A 20,191-nucleotide genomic window follows, 5' to 3' on the forward strand; every position below is an offset into this window, starting at 1 on the left:
TCCAACTTTATATGGCACCAATTCTGTGGGATTTAGTGCCATTTTTCTACACCCGACAAGTCATACATGGTGGCTAGTACATTTGGTGGAATAAAGGTTCAGAAAGAACCAAAGACTCACACGATGCTAGCAAGCTTTCTCATATAAAACACTGATTGAGCCAAGACTTAAATTATATGAACAGATTTGAGAAAGTGATTTGTAACGACAAGTGCCTAAGCCCACTTGGCCACCCAGGACCCCTTCAACTTTACAAAAACTATACAATGCAAGTTCCCTGGGTTTATCACAGAAGGTAAAATGAATATTTAGTCATGAGATAACAAGAGATGACATATCCCTCCAGTCCCCGTTTTTATGTAAAAACTCTTACTTAAAGTACCCTATGGTCAACCACTCAATTTTATACTACTTTTGATAATACTCTATGGTCTAGCACTCCTAATTTTATACTACTTATGATAATACCCTATGGTCTAGCACACCTAATTTTATACTACTTATGATAATACTCTATGGTCTAGCACTCCTAATTTTATACTACTTATGATAATAGCCTATGGTCTAGCACTCCTAATTTTATACTACTTATGATAATACCCTATGGTCTAGCACACCTAATTTTATACTACTTATGATAATACCCTATGGTCTAGCACTCCTAATTTTATACTACAGTAAAACCTATGAGAGACCGTCCCTTCTGCCAACAAAAAGAGGTCTCTCAAGACAGGTAGTCTCTAATAGCAGGTTTGTACAAAAATACCAGTTTCCAAGGTCCAGTTTCAGAACAATTTCAAGAAAAATAACCACAATCACTGTACTTATATTTTATTCTTTATTAATAGTTCTCATTAAATTATTGTATGCATTCATCTAAAAACAAAATTATATAGCAATAAAGATATACTTCTATCATTAAACATGAAATCACATTTACATCTGACGATCACATATTTTAACATATGAAATTGTTTCTGAATTACTCCTTTTCCTTTATAACACCTTAAATTTGATTTAACGATATTTGAACCATTTTTATTTGCAAGTGGTCTGCTCTTTTTCACTTTTTTCAGTTACAATAATTATTTACTCCAGCCTTGAAATTTGTCTCATTTTATTTGGAGGTTCGTCTATTGTTATTAAGGTTCTAGGTGTTGAAATTATTAGTGCTCAGTTTTAATATTGAATGTAAAGACAGTTTTGACTGGGCTATGGGAAAATCTGAAAAATCTATACATGTGCATTGCATATCTAACGATTAATGAAATATAATGAAATAATGTTCTCATCCAGAAACAGAACCATTTACTCAGAGACAAAAGTCAATGGCTTTATTCATAGATGAAATATTGGAATTAATTCTCTAAGTGTAACCCAGTCGCACCAACTTGAACAGACAACAGCTTTATGATTGGGATGTAGATGTAATCACATAACATCGGGGGAGGGGGGAAACAACAAACATCACAAGTCTTGATTATCTCTTGCTGGTTTAATAGACAATGGCCTTATTCACTGGCGGCAATATGGATTAACTCTAAAGACAAACAATATACGCGACTACTACGTCAACTTTGGAACTACAATGGCAATTCGTGACATGAAAATTAGCCTGCTTTACGAACTGTTGCGTCTATCACCAGTAGCAAGAATCCTTTTTTTAAATATTCCTTTTATGTTTTTTTTTTAAATATCAGAACAATCATTACTAATTAAGTGGTTGTTGTAACAACTGATTACATATAGGTCAGTGGTGTCTGTCTGTTCTCACGATACGGTCGTTCATAAGGATGCTGGGTCCTACGATAAAGCTGGGAAGCAGGCTAAGTGCAGGAATAATTAGTCTGGTTCCCTGCTTTGTATGCTCTCTATGTTGCTCACCCCTTTATGAATAGCAGAGAACAACACAGAGAACATATAAAGCAGAAAACCAGGCTAGGAAATAATCAACCTATACATTAGTCTGGATTATGACAAACTATAAAACACTTTAAGCATAGTCAGACATCAGTAGCCTGTTGTTTTTTTATTTTTTTTATTTAGAACAGTATGAGTGGTCAGTGGAGTTTATCCTTGCTTTTGTGATGCAGTCATTCGTAACAGTGTCGAAATGCATATTTTGCCAAGACATCGCAGCTGCTGGTCATGTTTAGCAGGTGGTCACTAATAACAGAGTATGTATATAAAAAAAAATCGATCCATGCATTACGACTGTAGTCGGAAATGACAGGTGGTTGCTCATAGCAGTTTTTACTGTACTTATGATATTACCTTATGGCCCAGCATTCTCAATTTCATACTACTTATGATAGTGTGTGTGTGTGTGTGTGTGTGTGTGTGTGTGTGTTTGAGTGTGTGATTTGATTTTTAAGATAGCTTTATAAAAAATATTAGTCCTACTGCTATGATATCTGCAGTGTGGCAGTTTATAGTGATGTCTGGCACTGGGACATCATGCCACAGACATGTAGGATGATATCCTGCCAAGTCATATTATCCTGACACCAGGCTGACCAGTCCTAACATTAACCTCTTAACACTGAGCACCTAACGAGGCAGCTCTTAGCACCATTTTTAAGAGTCTTTGGTATGACTCTGCAGGGGTTCGAATCTGCAACCTACCGCAGCAGAGGCAGATGCTCTAACCACTAGTTCACCGGAGCGGTCCACTACTTATGATAGTACTAATGGTTCAGCATTCTCAATTTTATACTACTTATGATTGTACTCAACTGTCCAGGTCACCACTCAAGTGGTTAGAGCCACTCATATGACTTAGAAATAAAATACCAGCCATGTATTTAAATAGCTGAGAAGGAAATCTCAGGGGCTGAAAATAAGGTCCAGGACAAGTGGATCTTGATTAGTTGTGGACTTAGTGTGTCGAGTGGTTTTATAACTGTATTTATCAATTTTCTTTTATCTTTCCAGGCCCGCTATCCCTATCAAGACCATCTCAGAAAGGCAGTCATTTTTTCCCCCTAAACTGAACTGGTTTACAATAAGGTGTAACAAATATTATGTACTGTTATTATCCAGCTGAAAAACAAGCATTTAATAGTCCAGAAGTGTGAATGAATACTGATGCAGTAATGGTAAATATGTTCAACTCAAAACTTTCTAAAGTTTACATGAAGCTTAATTACCACCAATACAATTTCACAAAGTGCAATTTAAAACCATAGAAAGCTCAATTTTACGTAATCCAGCTTTAAAAGAAACATGTAGGATGTGGCAAATTATCTTTCCTGCCAAGTGACATTCTCAAACCAACACAAGTTGTCCACTAAATTTAACTGTTATCCTTCCTTACTCCCCCACCAAAAAAAATATGCAAATTCCATATTATTCTTCAGTACTATTAAAACTTTTTAGGAGGTTTATTTTTCCTTTGTCCTGAAATGTTGCTTGTAGGATGACAAAAAAAAAAAGCTTGATCACACAGATGCCTTGCATAACAATATATGAGAAATTTAAAGCTTCTGAGGTACTCCAGTAGATAGTCTGGTTCCATGGCCTATTCAACTAAATCTAATATGAAATGAAACCTGGATCTGAATCAAACACGGAAAAGCCAGTATCTGGATTTTACTGCAAACAATTGCATTTCCATAATTTGTGCTTTTATTCTGAAGTCCATATTTTAAGGGTCATTTCCATAAGTCTTAATGGCAGAATCGTAAGGGTTGGCTGGTTTGACTTTCTTGAGACACTTGGATAATGTGAAATATACCTACATGTATGCTTGTGATTTGTTCAAATAATGGCAATTTAACATATCAATTAAAAAATGGACATCAATCTCTTTTTACTGCAAATCATGACTTCTGACTACATCTTTGGTTTTCAACAGTGCTGTTACTTATTGTCCAAGACAGGTAAATTTGAGATATGGAAACATTAAATTCATACAAAAAGATCCTGAGGAGTCATTCACCTTGAGAAGTTCCTATAACATCTTGATGCGTATCAGAGAGCACATGACAATCAGACATGACTGATTGCTCAAAAATTACTGTACTATAAAACATTATCAAGTAGTCTGGAAACCCGTCTCCACTACATTCATTCATCACATGAAAGTGTACATGATGTTAAACAGTGATCACATTTATCAGTACATTGAAAGTCTAGGCCATAACATTTATGGATTAAGGATATACATCAGATGGTGATGCATAAATTGGCTGGTCTGATGGACTAAATATGGAAAAATTGGCTGGTCTGATGGACTAAATATGGAAAAATTGGCTGGTCTGATAGACTAAATATGGAAAATTGGCAGGTGCAAGTAAAAATTACCTGGTCCCAGATATTGGACCACCGCTATTTTCAGCCCCTGAACTGATATTAACTTTGCAAGATTCTTATTACAAAAATAAAAGCAAAGAACTTACCTATAATCTGTGCGATTTATAAGTTGATTCCTAAATAATATCTGAAATTGTTGACAGATTGGTGGCGTGACACCAACAATTCTAAAGCAAACCCATAAGGTTTAAATGGATTTTGTTATTTTTGTTTCAATAGCTGCAAAAGTCTAAAACATTCTTAAGTTCATTTTGAATATCATTTAATAATTTTCTGATAGTGTGTTAAGATACACTGTAATATCTTACCACATTTTCAGTGCCTGGGATCATCTCATAAACACTGAGACGCCTTGATTCCTCTCTGTAATATCTCTCTCGCTCCGGACACATGTCTAGACAAGTTCCTATATATGCACCAGACATGTCCTTTTCTCCTTTCTGTTTCTTAAGTGCTGAAACATTAAATATGAAGCATAAATTATTAAATACCATGTCACAAACATCCTATTAAATACCATGTCACATAAACATACTATTAAATACCATGTCACACAAACATACTATTAAATACCATGTCACACAAACATCCTCTTAAATACCATGTCACATAAACATACTATTAAATACCATGTCACAAACATCCTATTAAATACCATGTCACATAAACATACTATTAAATACCATGTCACATAAACATACTATTAAATACCATGTCACATAAACATACTATTAAATACCATGTCACAAACATCCTATTAAATACCATGTCACATAAACATATCACTAACGACCATGTCACATAAACATACAAGCTGTTGAGTGAACACAGTATAGTTTGGCATAATTTTTGTTACTCAGTCAATATCTGTATATATTTTTTTTAAATGTTTCAATAGGATCAAATGCTTGTAAGTCAAGTCCAACTCAAACAAAAAAGATTCTGGTCTTCCAGTGCATAAAGTGGTTTGTTCTTTGTTCTAATGATTAATCCTAACAAACTTTACGGACCCAGATCTGCTGTCACATAAAATGCTGGCAAATAGCAGTCCATGCAGCTTGCAGCTGGGCTTGACTTATAAGCAAGTACATATGTTTATCAGTCACTACGATGTTTCCAGATATTCTGACTAATATTGGTGGGTTTTATGTACATGCACTTGTGTCATTATGTAAATATGCTCACTAGCCTAATTGCGAGAATTGAGTTAAAACCAATTGCTGTTCATTTTTATCATACTGGGATTGCATCAGAATTAGTTAGGTATTTACAATTTCAAGGCAAAATAAAAATGTAATTACTGGTACACTGATATAAAAAGACTAATGCAATAACATGTAAACAAACAATAATCTAGTCAAAATGGAGGTAGTGTTACAGCAACTCATGAATGCTCAAGTTTTGTCATTGTTGATCAAGTTGTAAACAAATCTGAATTAGGCAAAAACAATAAGAAAACAGAAAATTAAATAATATATTGACTTTTCAAACAACACACAGATATATGTGTAATTTTTGCTAATATAAGTTTGCCTGAATAAATGCATTTGGAACTTACCATGTGCATCTTGTAATGTTGTCTCGGACTTGTGGGTCAGCCCATACACGGGTCATGCACTTTTTTTAGTGTTTATACCTATTCAGTTTGTGGGGAGTTGGCTTATATACAAATGGGTTTATATGCAAGTATATATGGTAACCATTATTTAAACTTGGTACGCATTCATAAGAACAAAAATAACGATTGATAACAAAATTCTGTGGGAATAAAATATTAAGTTTCTTCAATAATACTAACCCAATCATGTCTGGTCATATAGGTGGGAGGCAGACAGTGATCTCTCCCTTAGAATGCACATTTTGTTTGAAGGATATTACTGCAGGTGGGTTGTCAGGATGAATCCATATTATTAAAGAAATGTATTGTACTCAAAAAAATTGGTTACTTCTTCAACCACATTGCCCACTTATTGTACCACAATACGTGTAGGCATCCAATTTGTTACAATCTATCGTAAGAGCACTGACTGCCGAGACCGTCTGTACTGGGAATGGGGAGACAATGGCTTGGAGTTTTAGATTCCACCTTGTACTAAATACAGCCAGGATCCACTGTGCACATACCCACAGGTACAGATTTAACTGAATACTGAGGAATGAAGAGACCATTTCATTTGTATCAGTTGGGACAACTAGTCTGCTAATACATTTAATCCGTCTGGAATGTCAGGGACTTGAACCTGAATTTATTGATGATGAAACCACCTTAGAAAATCCAACACCAGGAGGCAAAAAGGGTCTGGGGAATTGGTCTCCCCATGCCGTTTCAAATAAATCACCAAAGTGGAGTTATCCAACAGAATCAGTATAACCTTTCCATACAGTGACTCCTGCCAATAATGCAATGCATTCCTTTTGGCTTGCATCTCTAGGATATTGATGTGTAGCAGTCAATCCTGAGTGGGCCACAATCCACTGGCCTCCTGAAATGATGGCAGGAGGTGGGCACCTCAATCCACTATGCTTTCATCTGTACAAATTGTTTTTCCTTGAGGTTGGACCTGCAAGGGAATACCTGCAATAAGTCAAGTGAGGCTGAGATATGACTTCATATATCTGGAAAAACTAGGACTGTTTGTTCCAATATGCAAAGCTTTAGTTGCAATTGAGATAACAGTATCATTTATGTGTGTGTGTGTGTTTTGGATTTTTAATGTAGCTTTAACAATTTTTAAGGCATATTGCTACAATATCTGCAGTGTGACAGTTTATAGTGATGTCTAGCACTGGGGCATCACGTCACAGACATGTAGCATCATTTTCCACCAAGTCACATCATTCTGACATTAGTCCTAGCACTAACCTCTTAATGCTGAGCACCAAGTGAGGCAGCAGCTAGTACAATTTTTATAAGTATCTGGCATGAGTCAACCAGGGTTCAAACCCATGACCTCCTGCATCCGAGGTGGGCGCTCTAACCACTAAGCCACCAGAGCAGTCTCAGTATAATTTATAATGGTCTAATGAACAGGTGAGCCAGAATGATGAGATCGAATGCTGAATCTGAAGAGATCCAACAAAGGAACTCTTGGGCAGAGATGTAATATTTTCTGCAAGAACTTAAGCCATCACAGAAATGATTTCAATGCACATTCCTGAGGGAGACAAACTTTGTTAAGATGTGTTTTGAACTCCATACACAAGTGGGTGAAATGTTGAGATGACATGTTATCAGATTTATCCTTATTGGCAAGGAATCCAAGCCTAAGAAGGGGTAAAACAAGGAAATTCATTTCCTGATTTAATACAAAACTCACCTGGTATTTTTGTAGCATGTCATCCAGGTAGGCAGATGTCATGGACAACGAAATGGTCCCAAAGTGGGACACTACTCTGTCCACAATTCTTGTGAAGACCCAATGACTGAAGCTGAGACCAAAATAGATTAACCAAACTGGTATATTGTAAAGTGAACTACAGGAATTGCTTGGTGTTTCCAGTCTGAAGTAGGGTGCTCATGTCAAAAGATTGAGAGCTGAGGTTGAAGAAACTGTTGACCTTTGATACCAAAACAGTCTTTAATAAAAGCCCAATGAATTTATTTTCTGCTGCAGAATGTCTGCTGTTGATCAGTGCTAGACAATTCTGATAGCACAATGGCCGGGGCCCCTCTTATTTTAGATCAGGCCTGTCCTGTATTCTAAGTGAGGTGCCCGTTGGGCTTGTTGACATTTTTAAAAATCTGCCTATGGAAACTTCGATCATGCTGTGAAATGTGTAAATGTATTTTCAAGACACTGACATACCTGCCATATCACGGTGCAATAAAATTCAGATAACCACTGTCCTACATTAAACTGAGATCTGATTTTGTACTCCCGAAGCCCCTGACACGGTCATATTTTGAGAAAACACAATTTTTAGTAATCTTAAAAAAAAAACACTTTCAGTATTTGCCATTACATGTAGCATGTATAAAAGGTAAACAGTCATGATTGGAGTTGATGTAAAAGTATCCCTTGGGCATTTTATATAGTAGAAATTAAAATCAAAGAGGGCAGGTATAAACTACAATTTAACATTACTTAACTGGCTGACAATAGCTAGTGAGATGTGTTTGAAGGATGCAAGGGTTGAGCCCATTGTACTAATTTGCATAAGTAGGAACCAGCTATTATAGGCAAATCAAAGATGTGCTAGATCTGCATACAAAAACAGAAGTTGTTACATATTATGGTCTTGAATGAGAATGTTTAAACCATATGTATTATATATTTGACAAGCTTGTGAACAACAGCAATGTTTCTTTGAAGTCAGATTTTACTACATATGTAGAATGCAAAGCATGGTCACTTCCATTGTCGGAATAGTGTTCAAGTGAAATTTATTTCTGAAGCAGATTTAGGAAGCAATTAATTATCAGCTAAGCACAACAAAAATATATTTAAGAACCCTTGGTTGGCATAGTTTTACTTTGTGAAGTACACAAATGTAAAAAAAGAAAGAAGATGGGGGGCTATTAATTCTTTGCAAATACCGCAAACAAGACATCGACATGCGTCAACTCAGTTCTGACCAGGATTCACTCAGAGACTCCAGCAGATAAGTTTTTCCATGTGAGTGTAGTGATGAACACTAATGACACTTGCACTACCTTCAATCTCCATTGAATTGTTCGAATTGCAGCTATTGCAACATTGTGTGACTAAAATTAAAAAAGGGGAAATTTTTTGCATCTGGAATATGGAGTTCGGGCTTGTGGAATTTTAGTCAGGGCGTTTGAGTTTATTTAAGTTACCAGCCCAGAGCCTGTGTTTAAATAATTTTTCTTTGAGCACTGTTAATGCATCTTTCCAGGCAAGCCTTTGAAGAAGCCCTAGACAACTGGAGAAGGATACTGAATCTAACCCTTAGGGCCTCCAAAATAACTTGCATGATCCATGGATCACCCCACCCCCACCCCTAGGATACTTGAGAAAAGCAATATGAGAATGGATTGTTTGTTTTTGAAAGGAGGAAAGCATGGAGAAAAACAAATGGAGCAAAAACAATCCACAACCGTCTAAGCATGGCCTTGTGATGATCTTTCAGGAAGGCTGAAGTGGACAGCAATGCATTTTTTTTCCCATTTGTGTCCTGTGGGCATAACTGCAAGAGCAGATAAACTGATCTACTTTCTGGATAACTGCCAGTGATACCAGGTCCAGCATAAAGCCTATAGAAATGACATTAGAGACCAACTGTTGTGTATTGTTACAGTGTTTCCAATCCATCCTTCTTGACAACAGTTTCGAATTCCAATGCCGTCAATGGCTGGGACTTCTCCAAGAAAATCAGCATGTGTCTTACAATATGCTTTATTGAAACTGGAGACAGTCTCAAGGCTAAAAACAGATTGACGGTTGCTGGGACTTTAAATGAAGCTACTAACAAAGAAGAAGAAGGTGGATATCATTGGGTCAAGAGTAGATGATGGGAGCTGGTGAGTGTAATTCATCATTTATTGAAGAGTGTGGTGATGCAGATGTCTCCTGTTTACCTTAGATGATGCTAGTGAAACTTGCTGACAGTGATGGCTAACCATACTAAAAGCCTGTCAAGATTGTGGTACAGTAACTTCAAGGTGATCACTAAGTGAATCATCCATAGTTCTAGCATGGTATGAGGCATCCAGAATGGAATTATCTCCATAGCCAAATACATTTAAGTTTTGAGAGAATGTAATAGGGCCATTTGAAATTAATTTTCTATTGCATAGGAATGACACAGAATTGTAGAGGTACCAGGCCTATTTGGCTCTGTAAATGGTATGGAAAGTTCATAGTTCCTGGTAAAGTTGAGCCCATTATATTAGCTTGGTACTGTGGCACTGAACTGGTCACAGAACAACCTGGGTACATTGTGGCACGTTTATGATAGGGTTGACCCCTATGAGTGCCAGAATTCTGGTGTCTGGATATTTGATCAATGCAAGCAGTCCCATCATTAAACATTCTAGGCAAGACTGGCTTTGGTGTTGACCGAATGCTAACTAAATCTGATTGCAGAGTCCAATTCTGATGGAACTAGGCCATCTTTCCTCCCTATTAGTGCCAGGTTCATAATGTCAGGAAGGATTATGGGATATTGAATCCACAAAACCGACCTCCCGCCCACTCAGATGAGAGTGTCTGAGCTGGATTTACCTACTGTCAATCTGACTCATATATCACTGGGAGAGTAGACTGGCCATCATACCTTTGTGGTACAATTCCTATTTATACCATAAGAAGTGTCTTTTCTGCTTTCAGTGGGGCTGTATGTGTAACCATGGCTGAAAAGGTTTGCCTCAGTTGCCATTTTGAGCCTTCTACCATACAAGTCTTCTCCATAGGAAATTTGTTGACTGAGGTGGCATTGGCATCATCATCTTTCATATTGCATCCACCTTCCCTTTCTTTTTTGAACTGCAGCCCATTGATTTTCCATTTATCATTGCATACTTCACCTGTATTACTGAGTGGAATCCTACAAATTTTAGGCATTGCATTTTTAGTTATTGTCCATGTGTTTCAGATGTTTGCACTGTCACTTTGTCCTGCCCATAGGAAACAGAATGACAGCTATACCAGTCAACCCAGTCAAACATCATTTATAAAGTAACGAAGTGTATGCTACTGAACTATTACAAAGACTATAGAAAATTACCTGAAAATATAGATACAGGTGAAGCCAGTAAGACATCACTTTATAAACTGTTAAAGGATGTGACTGAACCATTAAATTGTTAACAAACAAATTACCTGCAGATATAGTGAGCACAAGTGATCGCTTATACAGGTGAAGTCTGTGGAGCGTCAAAGTGGATGCTACTGAAGAACTGATTACTAATGACTAATGACAAATTAAGTGCATTACGTAATGGCCTGAAAATTTCATGTCACTGACCACAAGATACAAAAGGTCAAGTACACATTATTAAATTCCACGTACTAGAAACCAAAGCAGTTAGCACAAAATGGCGCTGAATGCAATAAGGTTAGATGAAGTTGTTGTTCTAGTAAAGTAGGAAAAACTTAGTCTCAGACAGAAAGAGTCAGAAATTGAGATGGATTATACTCCCCCTTATTTGAGAAACTCCTTCAACTCATTCTGTAGTGTGACAAATCTTCATATAAGACTTTTGCAAGGTATATAAAATTATAAATATCACAAGCAAAAGTAGTGACTTAAAAATAGATGGGATTTGTTGCCAATGCCCCATATCTAAGGGAGATTACTCTGATTCCCACCTATGTGGGCAGTCCACCTATGTGGGCAGATAACTTTTAGCTTTAATAGCTAAAATTTCAGCTTGGGTGGGATGGATTTGCAAGGTAATATTCTTAAGTTATTATGATCGGGTAACGTATTTGAAGAAAAAAATTGTAAAGTATGGAATAAGGTTAGGCATAGAGCAATTGCTTTGTATACTAGCTTCAAAATCAGATTTTTTCCCCAATGAAAATTCAGTTCATGTAGAGGAGTGGTTGTCTTACAAGCATCTCATACCCAAAATTAGATGAATCTAGACATAATATTGGAAACTCTACATGTTTCCAGCAAGAGCAAAACATTGTCAATTCAAGTATTTTTACATTTTCATATCAATAATCACATCCAGAAATGTATATATTTATTAAGGTACTCATTACACAACACTTTATTTGAATTTGAATAATCTGGAAATAATAGATTATATATTACTCACTGCTAAGCCAAGTGTCCATCAGTGTTGTTTATCTTGGGTATTTACTTGTATGTATATTGCTTCCACTTTTGAATCCAAACAAAACATACTGAATATTTGTCTTTTGCTGCAAAAACACTTTGTCTGTCACAATAAAGATTTTGATGTGGTTTGTACCTGCCTTTTTCATATGCCAGATCTAATTTCCAAGTGATATTTCCAAGGTTATCTGCAAAGTGCATATGAGTTGATAAGCCTTTAGCTTGTAAATGCCATACCCATTTTATTTTTCCAGCTGACAATACTGATCAACTCTCAAAATGTTTAAAACTTGTTCAATGCCAAGTAGATTCCTGCAACTCCCTGTGCATGTTCAACATTAAGCTTTTTGCTTGCAGATGCAGCACCTGCTTTGTTTTCTAAGCTTGTAACCCTTTTGCCACAAATATGACACTTGTTCAATAACCATTCAGTAACAGGGGGTGCTTATTTGAACATCTGTTCAGTTGTCGCATATCCTTTAATAATCAAAGTGTCACTTACAAAGCCTAAACTAAGTCTCTCATAAGCAACCACTGCTGACAGTAAAAACAAGGACTCAGAGTCGGATGATGTTTATGGTGACCTGAGAACGGTGGAGAATTTGAGAACTGAATCTGGTGACATAAATGGTAAGGATGAATTGTTAGGCAAAAGAACCAGATGACATCTTAAGAATACTGTGAATCACAGAAGTGTGGACTTTACTTTCATTATTTATTTTGTAAGACATGAAACAAACATATTACGTCAATCAGATTAATATGTACATATATTTGTATACCAATAGGTGACCTTAAAGAGAATTAATGAATTTATCATATAAATGGGTTTCAAATGTCAAGCATATGGATTTCTATTAATTTTATAAGTGATGGACATGAATGTGTCATGAATGTCCTATCTGCCTATAAAATGTATTATCAGTTTTGTGCCAGCCTGTGAGCATGTTTAAATTGTTAGAAACCAGGAATGTAAGTTAATTTAAACTGCACTAATTTTAAGTACTTACTTTGCCTGATGTACTTGTCCTGCATTTCTAAAATATGATTCCTTTCAGCTGTTGTTCGACCAACGCTGTTGATGAAGTTCGCAAGAGAAACTGAAAAATACAGTTATGTATGTATTAGTACTTAACAGCACATCAGCACCATAACAGCTATATGGTGCTGATGACAAATATGGATATCAGTGAAAATCTTTTACTACTGCACAAAATATTCTTTACCTTTGCAACAGCATGAAAAGCTCACACATGATATTATACATGATATTATATCTGCAAACATTTTTATAATATATATTTTACAAATCAGGCAGGAAATTTTAAAACATGATCTGATGGTCATAATTCAATTATGTGAATATTCTAGGTTATAGGTCCATTAGACTGCAATAATTTTTTTACCAATGTGCTGAAAACTGGTACAGGAAGTTACATGTTGAAATAATTCTACACTGTACAGATTGAATCGTCGTTTTCATAAACCCAGAAAATATGAAATACTACCATGTATAATATATGACTCATTAAAAGACATAATTTTCATAAGGTCATAAGAAGAGACATATGATGGTAAAGTACCTGTTTCTGTCTTGATCATATCTGAGGCTGATGCTGATGGTGTTGGACTTGTTGATTGCTGCCTCACCTTCTTTTCCTGAATTTGCTCTGTCTTTTTTACTGCACTGTCTTTTGGTCTGCTTAATGTACTGACTTTATCTCCCATAAGATCATGCGTGCCACTCATACTGCGCAGTTCTTCATTCACCTCAGATTCCTCTTCCCAAGAGGGACGTTTTGTGGATGTTTTTGAGCTTGTACCTAATAATAATGATAACATTAACAGGTCTCCCAGGGACACATGGTCTTGAGTCAAATAAACATGACATATTCAGAGAATGTGCACTTCATGTCTGTGAACCTTTATAATGTACCAGTTTCCCCACAATCTATGATGTGCACCTTTTGGTCAATATTATTTTGTTGGTTGGTTGGTTGATTGTGTGGGTTAACACCATTTTACAGCACATGACAGGCTATACATGGTGGAGGAAGAAACCAGGAAGACCCTGGTAAGAACCACTGACCCACAGCAAGCTACTGGCAAGCTTTCTCACATACCAACATTGTCCAAGGCAAGACTCAAACCCATGTGGACAGAAGTGAGATGTCAGTGATCTGAAATGGTCAGCAGCTTAGACTATTCAGCCATTTGGGGCCCCTCCATTGGTATTTGTCAAGTGCAGTTGACTACCAGGCTAGCATAAACAAACATGAGATCCATGCAGCTTCATCCCAACCTAAATGAACTACTGGTAGCTGTCATTTCTGAATGATGTCCCACTCAGTCACATAATCCTGAAAACAGGCCGACCAGTCCTAACAATAACCCCTTAATGCTGAGCACCTAGTGAAGCAGATGTAAGTACCATTTTTGTAAGTCTTTGGTATGACAGCCAGGGTTTGAACCAGCAACTTCTCCATCCAAGGCCAATGCTCTAACCACTAGGCCACTGGAGTGGTCAACTCTTGTGAATAAAGTTCTCATTATGAAAAAGTGAACAATATGTGATCAGTAACATAATCTATTAAAAAAGGAGAATTCTGACACTGGAATGTGGATGTACTTCCATATTTTAATTGGCCACAAATGATAGAATTATCTAAGCTTAATAATTATTCATCCCATACACTGAAACAGGTTTATTGATGAATTTAGAAATGTTAGCAAATAAAAACCTTTTACCAAAACCAAAACAAGTTCTAGGAGCAAGCTTGTCAGTGAATTAAGTGTTTGAGATTCATAATGATTCATTCCAGGGATGGACAAAATAAATCATGGGTTTTAGGAAATAAGGTTTCATTTTAGACATCTGTGTGCCAATGACATTTGATTTTGATATCTGACAAAGAAACTTTCCTCCAGTGCTGACAGAGTACATAAAAAATACCCCCAAAAATAAAGATAGAAGACCACTGTGATGAATTCTGAACTGACTAAACTCAGATTAATCCCAAGCTACTGAATAAGATATCCTCATTTTCAAGGAAGCATAGGCTGATCAATTTCATGGGCAGACAGTTGTTGTTGTGGGGTTTAACGCCATTTTTCAGCACACAATAGGCTATATATGGCGGCCAGTATTAATGGTGGAGGAAGAACCCGGGAAAACCCCGGAAAGAACCACTGACCCACAAGAAGCTACTGGCAAGCTTTCTCGCGTACCCACATTGGCCAAATCCAAGACTCAAACCCATGCAGACAGAGGTGAGATGGTAGTGATCCGTAATGGAGAGCACTTTAGACCGCTTGGCTACTCGGAGCACCTTGGGCTGACAGAAATGTGTTGCTGACTTAAATTGTATGGGGCACTTACCAAGAGCACATGGTTGATGATCAATAATAGAAAATGTACATATAATATGTATTCTTTAGCAAAAACATCTGTATTTGTTTCCAGAGTAGCATACATAAAATAGAGGCAAAATGTTGACTCAAATGTCCGAAACCTACAATGGGAATGGTTACTAAAGCATGAGGATTTCAAATCCAAGAAGGAAAGACTCAAAAAAGGAAGACAGAATGTGAAAATAGGCACTCAGTTTATGGACTTTTAAATTTCTGCAATAAATTATTACATAATTTTTAATCATTATTGAATCAGGCCAGAGTTTTTCTACAATTAAAACAGCCATGTCTTGAACAGTGAATATGGCAGATAAGGCAATTATTGGAATCTTTGCAATAATCACTTTTGGTAATAACTGATTCAAAGTGTATAAAACTGGACAAGTGAATATTTACTGCAGAAAATTCATAATTCTATGATTTGAGTGCATGTGAATGATTGATATATGTTAGAACTTCTTGAATAAACAAGCAACTTGATATTTGTCACCTTTGTTTTATTTAAATGACCAAACTGTTTTACCTGGTATGGGCTACTGGGCCCCACTTCTTCCACTTCAATTTATGCTAATAAACAATAATTGTAAACCAAAACCTTAACTAGTGATACCATCACTTTAATTATTTTATTTATTGTTGTTGTTGATGACGTTAATAAAATATCTCAAACGTTTGGCTTGAAAATTAGTCATCTTTGGGAGCCTATAGAAAAACTGTCATCAGAAGAATGACCAAAACACCAGCTGTAACTATCTGAAACATAAAATTAACAAAACTGTGCTATTTCATGTCTTTGACCTTTAATCTATTTCACACTCAACAGTGATCTGCCCTATTTTAAATGTAATGCAACTATAACGGTGATAAAAAAACAATTTAAGCTATATTTTAGAATTTTTTTTAACATTTCATCACAGACAAAAATTACAATTGCATCATTCTGTACATCCAATCTTTCACCGAATTAGCAATGCTAAAACTCAGTGAGGTAAGAAATGACAAGAGCTTACATAATGCTTACATCATTTCAAGCTATGCACCCCATGTGAATTTGATGTCAGTGAACAACTATAAATCAATGGTTGCTTAATGGTAAGCAAGATAACAGGCTGTAATTGACAAGTTTTTACCTTCACTTAATCGCTTAATTCCTTTCTTTTCTTTCTTGCTTTCATCTTCAGAGGTTGCCACTGTAGAGGAGGTTTTCCCAGGGGATGAAGACCCATAGGATCCCCAGAATATTATCAATTGAGGGATTCCCTTACCCAGGAATCGACCATAAGCTTTGGCTTCTTCAGCAGCCTCCTGTGAAAAAAAGGTAAATATCATTATTTTACAAGGCATGTCTTAATTAGATTTCCTGTTAATGAACTTCTTAATATTAATAAAAAAAGTTACTTTGGGGGTGAGGGTGGAATCATGCTAAGTGCTAAAGGTGGGCAAGGCAAACAAGATGTGGTTTTCCTATGATCCAAAACTTGCCCAGACTCATGTGAAGAGAAGAAACTTCTCCAACAAATCCTGATCCAGCCTGACCCTTGCAATGATGAATTAATTTTTTTCTGTCCTTACTTTAATTCATGGACTGAGAATAGGGTCCTAGAAAAGAATGCCCTTTAGATCAAGAACTGGGAATAGGGTCCTAGAAAAGAATGCCCTTTAGATCAAGAACTGGGAATGGGGTCCTAGAAAAGAAAGCCCTTTAGAACAAGAACTGGAAATAGGGTCCTAGAAAAGAATGCCCTTTAGATTAAGAACTGGAAATGGGGTCTTAAAAACAAATTCTTCCTAGTAAACTATGTTTCTTTGAAAATACTTACCCAATCATAATACTTTAGGAGATCTATCACTACCTCACAAATCCAGCCCTCCCAGATACTAATTTTAGCTAAAGGGAGCTAAAAGTTGTCTACCAACCTATTTGGCAGTTGGGCAGAGTGATCTCCCCATATATATATATATATATATATATATATATATATATATATATATATATATATATATATATATATAGTGGAACCCCACTATAACACAACAAATGGGGTCCACACAATTGGTTCGCGTTAATATCAGGGTCGCGTTAATGCGGGGTTTTACAGTATTTTACTTTTTTGAGAGAACAACTCATTGGCACATATACGTGTATTCATATCTATGGTATATGATGAATAGGGTATCAACACTGTTTACTATTGTGCCATTGTGGCATTCAGTTAATTTATAATGCATGTAATTCCATTGAAAAATTGCACACAGATTTACAATATTCAATATTCCCCCCCCCATCATTGTATCTGAATTCAACATCTAATATATAGCATGAACACCATTTACTTGCCGTCGGGGCTTGAAATTAATCCATAAAATATGCAATTCCATTGCAAAAATTGCTTACATATTTAAACTATTCAATAATTTTGTCACACATCATTATGTGTCTGAATTCAATGGAAAATATTAACAGCAAAATTAGGTTAAGAAAGATGAAGCACGTGTATGGTTCATTACGTTCCAGGGTCAATGAACAGTGTCTTTACATATTTCATACTGCTAAAATTTTCTCATATGCGTTTCTGTGTACATTTATCCATTGCAAATTTCCAATAATTAACGCTTTTATGCCTATTCGTTTGAATGACTACAACAAGAATAATTACAAATCAACACATGCTTTCAGCGTACACATGAAAACTACTATACTAACCATGGCACAAAGTGCAGAGAATGATTTGCGTTTGTGAACTTGCTTTTCCATAACAATAAAATATTTTTTATAAAAAAAAAGGAAATTAATAACGAGTTCATAAACAAACATCATACCCATGTAAAACCCGAGAACTAAGGGCAGTAGGCCTGCAATGGTCATGAGTCACCTTTTAAAGAAAAATGTAAAGCTGAACGCATGTACAATTTCATACCCTTTCAATTTCCAGCTAATAAAGCGGGCATTATTTACTGGTCAACTGATTGCGTCTAATAACACCGCCAAGCTCAGCAAACATGTTGGCGGCTTTCGTTTTTTGATGTTTATTAAATTGTGAGATTCTTTTATCAACCACCGCATTGTCTGCTGCTTGCTTGTGTATGCAGTTAAAACACATGTCTGCTATTGTTTGAGCAACGATGGTATACAGAATTAATTGAAGACAATCACAAAGACGACTTACTCGCTTTACTCATGGATCAGTAACAAGTAACATTTCCGATAATGTTTATTTTGGCATAAAACTTCAAGAACCTGGTGAAATTGTTACATTTCAGAAGCCAAGCCACGATTGTATTATATTCGAATTCATAAGAGAATTCTTCCCTAAAATGATAATAACGTTTTACACACTATTTCTCTTACTTTAAAAAAAGTATTTTTCCGGGTACAAGAAAAATACATGTACGTGTATTTAAAATTTCAGGAACCACGCCAAGATCGTATTATATTCAATTTCATACACGATCTCTTCCCCAAAATGATAATCAATTTTTTTGCACAAAGTGCAGAGAACGAATTGTGTTTGTGAAATTGCTTTTCCATAACAGTAAAATATTTTTATAAAAAATAGGAAATTAATAACGAGTTCATAAGCCAACCCCATGCACATGTAAAACCCAAGAACTAAGTGCAGTAGGCCTGCAAACATCATGAGTTACTTTTATATATTTTTTTAAAAAGCTTAACGCATTTACAATTTCATACCCTTTCAATTTCCAGCTAATAAAGTGGACATTATTTACTGGTCAACTGATTACGTCTAATAACACCACCAAGCTCAGCAAACATGCTGGTGGCTTTTTTTGTTTTTGTTGTTGATGTTTATTAAACTGTGAGAATCTTTTATCAACCACCTCATTGACTGCTGTTTGGTTGTGTATGCAGTTAAAGAAGAAACACATGTTGGCTATTGTTTGAGCACCGACGGTATACAGAATTAATTGAAGACAATCACAAAGACGACTTACTGGCTTTACTCATGGATCAGTAATAAGTAATATTTTTATGATAATTTTTGCCATAACACTTTAAGAACCTGGTGATAATGTTAAATTTCAGAAGCTACGCCACGACCGCATTATGTTAAAATTTATACGCAAACTCTTCCCCAAAATGATAATAAACGTTTTACACTCTATTTCTCATACTTTAAAACAATTTTTTTTCCCAGTATGAGAAAAATACACAAACTAAAAAAGATACCTACAAGTTTTTATTTCTTAATTCTTGCAATGATCTCAATCAATTGTTTATTAGCTCTGAGATGACAAACAATGTAAATAATAAAAAAACCCATCTTCTAACAATTGGAATTCAACATAAAAATTGAATTTATTACAATCCATCCAAATGTGTTGTATACTACTTCTTATTCAAATAATATCTATACAGTTTTGTATCACTAGAAATGGCTCATAGATCTTGAAACATCTAATAATTTACCTTCTGTGCAAACAAGATATATGCTTTTTCCAGATCCATTTAATAAGACAGTAAATGCATGATTTTAAACATTTTGGGTGCATCCTACTTCCCAAACAACAGTCAGGGTGTAGATTTTGCCTCAAATTTGTAGCATTTTTCAATTTTTAAAATTTAAATATTAAAATATATAGTAAAATTTAATAAAATTTCCTTACAAATGAAATAATTTATTTCTAGAAATGTTCTAAATGTTCAGCTAGTTCAGCAATATCATGGAAGCTTTTAGTACAATTACGGCAGTGAGTC

The 20,191-nt window shown here is 35.7% G+C and overlaps 1 protein-coding gene across 2 annotated transcripts in view; it reads right to left on the reverse strand.

Annotated features, from left to right (window-relative positions):
- Window positions 1-20,191, reverse strand: part of LOC149787988 (germinal-center associated nuclear protein-like) — a 157,204-nt gene that overhangs the window by 104,512 nt on the left and 32,501 nt on the right. For both annotated transcript variants that reach the window (XM_089974266.1, XM_089974265.1), the window contains 4 exons: window positions 16,605-16,779; window positions 13,647-13,886; window positions 13,074-13,163; window positions 4,623-4,768 (listed from right to left, as the gene is read on the reverse strand). In XM_089974266.1, coding sequence (XP_089830392.1) covers window positions 4,623-4,768; window positions 13,074-13,163; window positions 13,647-13,886; window positions 16,605-16,779 — 651 coding nt within the window. The remainder of the gene's footprint in view (window positions 1-4,622; window positions 4,769-13,073; window positions 13,164-13,646; window positions 13,887-16,604; window positions 16,780-20,191) is intronic.

Source organism: Sinohyriopsis cumingii, chromosome 11 (genome assembly GCF_028554795.1).
Source record: "Sinohyriopsis cumingii isolate HCF-2022 chromosome 11, ASM2855479v2, whole genome shotgun sequence".
Lineage (NCBI taxonomy): Eukaryota > Metazoa > Mollusca > Bivalvia > Unionida > Unionidae > Sinohyriopsis > Sinohyriopsis cumingii.